The 7945-nt window shown below is 59.6% G+C and overlaps 1 protein-coding gene across 2 annotated transcripts; it reads right to left on the bottom strand.

Moving 5' to 3' along the window:
• Positions 1–3045: 3045 nt before the first annotated feature.
• On the bottom strand, positions 3046–7323 carry VSX1 (visual system homeobox 1). 2 transcript variants are annotated; one of them, XM_069799846.1, is made up of 5 exons: positions 6877–7323; positions 6467–6545; positions 6098–6221; positions 4934–5102; positions 3046–4278 (listed from the first exon to the last, which is right to left on the bottom strand). In XM_069799846.1, the coding sequence occupies exons 1-5, from the start codon at positions 7250–7252 to the stop codon at positions 4013–4015; spliced, it is 1014 nt and encodes a 337-aa protein (XP_069655947.1). In that variant the 5' UTR covers positions 7253–7323; the 3' UTR covers positions 3046–4012. The 2 variants fall into 2 exon arrangements, with proteins under 2 accessions (XP_069655947.1, XP_069655946.1); XM_069799845.1 differs by having other exon boundaries at positions 4934–5114; positions 6877–7320.
• Positions 7324–7945: the final 622 nt, after the last annotated feature.

Here is a 7945-nt window from a genome sequence, read left to right as displayed (position 1 = left end):
TATTAAAACCATCAACATATTTAGACATACCATACAGAATGTATGGAAATATGTTATCAAGCAGAACACGTTGCCTTCTCCGGCGCCAGCGTGGTGAGATTTTTGCAGGCTGAATACGTCCGCTTGGTTCATAAGAATCTGCTTGTGTCGGTGTCAGTGCTGAACTAACCTTGGAAAGGAGCAGTCTGGAGGAAGCCTGTGCCTGCTGCCAGAACCCAGCTTGCTCTGGGGAAGGGACCGCTTATTGTACCGAGTGCCTGTTGGCGAGCCAAGAAGCGAGTAATGAAAAACAAACCCCCGTAGGATTCTTTTAATTCTGCATCCAGGCACCCCTGCATGTCGCCCCGCAGGTAGACAGGGGTCTGTTGGACTGAGGGGAAGGAGTGAGGCTTCTGGTTCGCCCCACTCCACACGAGGGAGCACTTACAAAACGTTCGTACTCGCTTCCTACCGTCCCAGTCTTGAAAATCTAGCCAGCGGCTTGGGAGGATCAGCTGAGACAAAATGCCAGTTAGGAATGAATATTACTAATCTGTGCAGAAATGGCTCCGTGAGGATGCTTCTGCAAATGCAGCCCTGCAGCCTTCTCTGTACCGGACGACTCTGGGGCCATCACCAGGACACCCCCAACCGCCTCCTTGCAACCCCCAGACGTGCATGCCTGGCAGTCAGCCTCCAATCCCATAAAAGCCGAGAGGTACCAAAATAATCTCATTTTATTCCCTTTTCCCTTTCCTCATCCATTCTTCCATGATTGGTTTAGCAGATCGCTTAAGTCCCCGGCTAGCGCTGTACACGTGGCACCGTGAAAAGATCTGGATGTGCCAGAGCGGATGGCAGCCCGGATGAACTGAAGTGAGGCTGCGGCAGCGCCGGCTGCTGAATGGTGGCTTTGATGTTACCAACTCCTCTGCCCATGCTGCATCGAAGGGATCTCCCACCTGAGCAAACCCAGCCTCTGTGGCTGAGGGACCCCCAAGGCCCCTCACAGAGGGAAGCTCGTGCCAGCCAGGCCCTGGTGTGGTCACCAAGATGGCTGCTGGGTCTCACATGGGCAACCCCACTGCAGCAGCGGAGGTGTGCGCAAGCGGCAGCCGTTGCCATAAGTCAGGGTTTCTTGTGTCACACAGTCGTAACCGGCCCTGGTCTGAACCAGTACTGGCAGGAGTCGTGGCTGGGTTTGTCTACCGCTAATCTCAGGGTGGATGAAATGTGAAGCAACGACAAGAAGAATGTGCTGCCGTACTCCTACCGCCGCTACAACCACAGCGACATATGGAGGACAGCGAGCACTTCCCTGCCAGGCTTAGCGCAGACAGCTAAGAGGCAAGTGACTGTCCCTGCTCTGAGGATTGCCCCACCAGACCCTGCCACCAGCTCCTGGTGGCAACCGGGAGCCCAGCCTTGGGCAGTTGCTGTCATCCACCAGCACCTCCCTTCACTTGGCCTCCCCTGGGCTCTCACCTTGTGAGTGGAGCAGCAAGGGCACTTCTGAGCCCTGGCGTACCCAGCTGCATCCTGTGGTTACTTCCTAGCACACGGAAAGTGCCTCGGGCCAGCAGCCCTCCCCGTGACTCCCCCTTCACAGTGGAAGATGAGAGCTGGGAGCCCACCAGGAGACTTGTCCGCACCCCTGTGCGGGGCCGGGGCTGTGGTGTTTCCCCTTGTAGCAGTTGTGGTGGTGACATGCTTGCTCTCGTGGCGCTGCACCCAACACAAGGCGAAGAGCCAGGCCATCTGCACACGGGCACGGCAAAAAAAAATGATTGCAGGCATCCAGTGCCAGCATGGCACGGCCCAAATAAAAGGTTTGCAGATGCTGCTCAGGCAGGATTAGGCCTCCAATGTGCTAAGTCTCGGCTCTCGGTGAGCCTAATTGCTGCTGCAATAAGCCCTGGCTGGTCCTTCCCTGAACCGTGCTCCCCACGGCCCCCCCCGTCAAACATTTTTTTTTTTTTGCTGCAAAGCTTGTATTTGCTATGCATATGTTCCCCCCCGCCCAGCAGGGCCTGGCCAAGTAGAGGAGGCGAAAGGCAGGGAATCTGCAGATGCCACTTTTATTGCTCTGCTCTTCCCAGCCAGTGTCCCACCGCTCTCTGCCCGCCCAGCACAGCCGGTGGCTGCCTGTGTCCAAGGAGCCAGGCCAAGCAGCAGAGGTGGGGACAGGTGACAGCATCGTTACATGGCCACACACCCCCTGAGCTGTATTAGGAAACCTTCCAAATTGGAATTATTCAGATTTTAATAAAATCTTTTGATAATTTTCCGTTATGTTTTGGCCAGTGGTTCAAACTGGAGGTGTTCCACAAGAGCTGTCACGGCATGTGTGTGTGCCAGTTCAGCCCAGCCGTGAGGTGAGGACCCGTCGCAGCCAGCAGTCGGGCAGTTGGATGGCCACGGCACCCTTTGTGCCTCGCTGGGGGTGCTTGTGCGATTGGGACCACCCAGCTGCTTTGTGCCCCTCCCCAGAAGGCAGAGGTGCCCCCAGCGGTGCCTCCCACCATGCATTCACCTTGCCCAAGTGAGCAGCTGCTCCTTGTATTTCACCACAAGAGACGTGGAGACACAGGGTCCAATTCCACACTTTCCGAAGTGGCAGGATCAGCAGGAGGAGGAGAGGACTGCATAGAGGCTCAAGAGGTAAAGCGCCTTTCCTGCCATCAGGGCAGGAAAACCTCACACTTGAGCTGTATCAAGGAGGATTTTCAACAACGCTCGGGAGAATGGAGCAACTTTCTCCCCATGACTTCCCTCAAGAACTGGCCACGTGCTCTGTTTCGGACCATCTCCTAACCCATCAGCTGTGGTTTGGCTCTTTGACTGGCACAAATGAATCACCTTCTGGCATGTGTAGGCCACTGGACTGGAACTCAGTTCTGGGGAGACACACGAGGGCTTTGCTTTGCCCCCTTGGAACGACTACACTGCCTCAGCAGAGCTCTCCAACCCAGTTTAGGCACGAGTCTGCGGAGGATCTGTTCAAAGCTAGCAGCAACCATGAGGTGTGCCAAAGGAAGGTACAAATTGCAACGCAGAGCATGAAAACCAAAGATACACCACAATTTTATTTATGGATGTGTAATAAATAAATGGTGGACAAAACAGGAAGAGCCACATTCAAAAATCCAGATCACTAAAGTGCTTTTAGACATAAATATAGGACAACCAAGAAACAGCTCTGACATTAACACTTTTTACAGACAATTACAAAATATCTTCTTATGTCAATTCACAAAATCGTTTAATTGCTCCAGGATATTATGGCTTGGTTTTCAAAAAGGTCTGTTCTATTATGCATAGCGTGGCAGATAACATTCAAGAGCGTACAAAAATCATTGCATAAACAAAAATGTCTTTACCCCCTTCTCCCAAATATGAGTTAAGGAAGCTACACAGTGTAAATCCAGTGATAAGGCTGCATTGGCAGGCCAGATCCTCAGGAGGTATAAACCGGTGTGTCTGTCAGGTTACACCAGCTTGAGGATGAACCCTACTGTGTTTAAAAACCCTGCTGCTCCTCAAGGTGGAAGAATTGTGTGCTCAAAGCGGAGGGACTTGCCCCACGGGTGCTGTGCAGGGGTGGAAGTGCTCGGAAAAGGCGTCTGTAAACTCCTGCACCGTCTTTGCACCCGCGCATTTGAGAAGGGAGCGACTCCCATTGCATTGCTGCTCTTTGTGCTCCTGGCTAGCCAGGGAAGCATTCACAGCCCAGAGGGGAAGGACGGCTCTTCCCCAGCAGCAGTCCATGCTGACCACAACGCGGTCTCATTTTCTCACTGCTCTTGGCCCCGCTGGGACACCTCTCCCACCCTCCACCCTGGCTCTGTTGAGAAGTGAACAGCTTGAAAATGAGGGGACAAGGGGATGTGTGTGCCCAGTTTTAAAATGCCCTGAATTCAGATAAAAGTTCAATTGTTTAAGAAAAATATATATATATATATCAATAAATCAATAAATATTATTATCTCGCCAGGAAGCTGCGAGGTCTGGCCTCCTCCAGGGCAGCCCGAGCTCAGCGGTCCCTGTCCTTCTGCTCCTGGGGGGGGTCCCCGTTGATGCACTGCCTCAGTACGCCCCTCTTCTCGTGCTTGGCTGTCCTGGAGAGGTCGATGGCTGTGTCCTCCGAATCTTTTGCAGGGCCAAGCTTGTCGGAGCCCCTCTGGGAACTGGCCTGCTTCCCTTTGAGTTCCTCCTCCTCCTGCTCCGCTCGCCAGCCATCTGCCAGCTTCTCTTGGCTCTCCGCCTTCCTGCTCACCTCCATGGACTTTTTGTGCATGCCTTGCAGAGGGCAGAGAGCAAAGCCAAGGGCGCCGGCTGCTTATTTCTGCCCGGGACCGCTCAGCATCACCCCCTGCCCTCCTGCTGTTCCTTTCAGCTCTCGCTTGCATCCCGAGGAAAACTCATGCTAGCTACCAGCCTTTCCCAACCCGGAGCCCTGCCACCTGCTCTCTACAGCCCGAGAGGATGGCTTGCAGCAGAATTGGTCCATACCTCCCCCGCAGTGGGGAAGACTTACGGGGAGAGGGGGGCTGTGACGGCCCATCCCAGCCAGGATTTCGAGTGCCACCTCAGCGTAGGACCGTGTATGAGCAGAGGGTAGCTCTGAGGTAGCATTAACATTATGTTCAGTTTGGGGGGGAGGCTGATGACTTCCTAGCCGCCCTGCAACTCCCATGCTGGCTGCTAGCACTAGGAAGCGATACCTCAGCTCGTGCAGGCACCTGTCTGACACGGCAGTAAAAGGTTTGCCTTTTCCTAACTGTTCTTTGCAAGGGAGGAGTGGAAAAGCCAGGGCGCTTGGCAGCCTGCGTACAGCTCATGGCCGGGGCCCCATTCTTTTCTGGGAAAAGGCAAGGACCGTCATAAAAAGGAAGGGTGGTTCGCGCCGCAGCTGCCCCCTGACTCCCCCCCCCAGTCCCAAGCTCCCACTTACCCAGCAGCCATGGGGCGCAGGATCCCACCAGCCCGCTCTTGGCGGAGTTGATGATGGACTCGGGCAGAGGGATGGAGTGCCTCACCATGGCCCCGTAGAGGCCATACTCGGCCATCACGCTGCTCCGGCCCCAGCACTTCTCCCGCTTCCGCCACTTGGCTCTTCGGTTCTGAAACCAAACCTTCAGGGGTAACAGCCAGGAGAGCACGGAGGGGTGGGATTGGGGAGGACATAGCCCCCACGGCCGGGCGTCCAGGGCCCGTTGGGCACGGAGGAGCGTGCGTCCAGGGCAAGGGGGCAGCCGCGGGGGTGCGTGGAGGGGTTTGGGTGTGCGAGCGCAGGGTGCAGATGCGCGGGTGGCCGAGGGAGGGCGGCCGGGGCAGTGCGTGGGGAGGGGGTTGGAGGAGGGCACACACGTGGGTGTCAGTGAGAGAGGGGAGGAAGGGGGGGGGAGAGGGAACACACGTTACACGAGGCTGATCGTGACACAGGAGGGTGATCCCAGCCAAAGTCACCCTACGCTTCGCCTGCCCGCGGGGCCCCTCTGCTGCCTCCACACGGAGCACCAACCTCTCCAGAAAAGGGGGTCTGTAATGCAGTGACCAACGATGACAGCGAGTGCTCAGGTCCCTCTCCCCAACCCCTTCCTGCGTTCAAAGCCTCAAGGGGTGTAGATACAGCCTGGCTGCTGCCCAAACCACCACCCCATTCTTAAGCCAATGGGCTGCTCCACAGTGGGGCAGGATCAGGCCCTAAAATGCCATGTGTCCCTCAAAGGGACAAGCTAGCAAGCAAGCTAGTGGGACACAGCTTGGCCCAGCAGCTCCTGAATCGCTCTCCGGAGACCCAGCTCAGGCAGGAGCTGAGTCTCCAGAGGACAGAGCCGAGCTGCTGGCAGCAAGCAGCTGTCGGGGCCAGTTCTGTCCCCTGGTTCTGCATTTCTATTTGGAGCCTGTTCAGTGCTGGAGCAGGGTGGGGGTGGAAGCTGAGCTGCCCCCCCCGCCCCAAGCATCCTGCAGCACTTCAGTGCCACCACATTCCCACCGCCTGCATCATTTCAGTGCCACCACTTTCCCACTGCCAGCGCTCACTGATCGCAGAGCAGAAGAGACAGCCGGCTGCCCGCAGACTCCACGGGGAGAGAGGACCAGCACAGCCACCCACCTGTATCCTGTCCTCCGGCAACTCCGTCTTCACGGCCAGCATCTCCCGGGCATAGACGTCGGGGTAGTGAGCTTCGTTGAAAGCCTTCTCCAGCTCTTCCAGCTGGTGAGCTGTGAACACCGTCCTGCCGAGAAGAGAGAGCGTCCTGTGACACAGTCCAGACTCTTATGGCAAGCAGCGGGGCTGGCAGCCCCTTCCCCGCTGAGGTTTTTTCCACCTGAAAATCCTCCCCCCCAGCTACAGCCCTTCTCTTTCGTTGCTCCCCTGGGGACATCCACCGCCCCAGCCCGAGGACCAGAGGGGACAGCGGGAGGCTGGCGGTAGCAGCGAGGAGGTGAGAATGGGGACAACCCCGCTCTGGGGCTCTACCTGTGCCGGCGTTTCTTCCTCTTGATCTGGGACGTGGGCATCTTCAGGTCGCTGGCGTCCCCGGAGAGGCTGTCCTCGTCTGGCAGCAGCATGCGGGAGGGGAAGAGTCACGTTCCCGTTGGGAGCACGGACACCAAACCCAGCTCCCAAAACACGGCTCCAGTCACCCGTGGGGGAGCAGGCCCAGGACGAAGTTCCCCTCCCGCACCAACCGGTAACACCAGGACCGCCGCCAAGGCCAGAGAACCGCACCGGTGCCACCGTCCCAGGGCAAAGGGGATCGACACCCACCCTTGCCGGGGGCGGGGGGGCGGGGGGGGGTCGGAGAGGCGGCAGCCCTACGGGACGGGGATACACGGGGCCGATCCCCCCACCCTCACCCCGAGCCCTCCATCCCCGTCCCCGCTTACCGGAGATATTCTCCTTGTGGCGGCGGGCAGCGGGGGGCGGCCCGGGGGGCGGGCGGGGGCCACGGGCTGGCAGCAGCGGCAAGGGGGCGGGCAGCAAGCAGGGGGTCCCCGGTCCCCCTAAACCGCAAAGCAGCCCCAACCCCAAACCCAGAGTCCCGCCGCCCTCGTAGCCACCGGCGGCGGCGGCGGGGGGCGGACCGGGGGGGGGCTGCAGTTCAGCTTCCAGCCCCAGCAGGTCGGTGATGGCGAAACCTTTGGCTCGCAGCCCCGCTCCTCCCGGTCGCCCCGCCGCTCCGGGGGCTACCGGTACGGGCACCGCTACCGGCCCCGCCGCCGCCGCCGCGCGTCCCCCCGACGGCTCCGCCCGGCCCGGCATCGCCGCCGTTTGGCCCGGCCCGGAGCGGGCACCGCCGCCCGCCTCCCTTTTTATCGTCCCGCCGCCGAGCTGCGGGCTCCAATCACACCCCGGGCCGGCGAGGGGGGGGCGCTCCCAATCCCCGGATTAACGCCCCCCCCCGGTCACCGCCCCGGTCCCCCCGCCGCCTCCTCCCGCCGTCCCTCCCTCCGCTCCCCTCGGCCCCCGCCCCTCGGTCCTCCCCCAGCCCCTCGCCGGGTCCTCTGCGGTCCCCCCCGGCTCCTTGGGTCCCCTTCGGTCCCTCGCCAGCATCGGGACCCCCTCAGCACCCCTCCGCCCCCGTTCCCAGCCACCCAGCTCCCCCATAAGCCCCCCCCCCATCCTTGTGGGTTCCCTCCCTGGGTCTTGTCCCACTCTGTCCCCAGGTCCCCTCCCTGGTACCCCCATCCCACCCGGTGGCCCTTCAACCCCACGCCCCAGCCAGGGCATCCCCACCAGGCCACTCTGTCCCCTCCCGGGGGACGGGGACGGGGACAGGGATGGGGACGGCCCGGGGGGGCTGTTGGGCAGGACCCTCTGTGACCCCCGGTGTCCTGCCACCGGGTCTGGGGCCACCTCGAGGTGCCTGGCCTCCGTGTTCCCTTTTGCTCCCAGATTCTTGCACCTGGGCTGCTATTTTTTCCCCCCTTCTCTTCATCTGTTGATGGAAACGAT

Source organism: Haliaeetus albicilla, chromosome 13 (assembly GCF_947461875.1).
Source record: "Haliaeetus albicilla chromosome 13, bHalAlb1.1, whole genome shotgun sequence".
Taxonomy (NCBI): Eukaryota; Metazoa; Chordata; class Aves; order Accipitriformes; family Accipitridae; genus Haliaeetus; species Haliaeetus albicilla.
The sequence above is the reverse complement of the archived record's forward strand: the minus strand, read 5'-3'. Positions and strand labels throughout refer to the sequence as shown.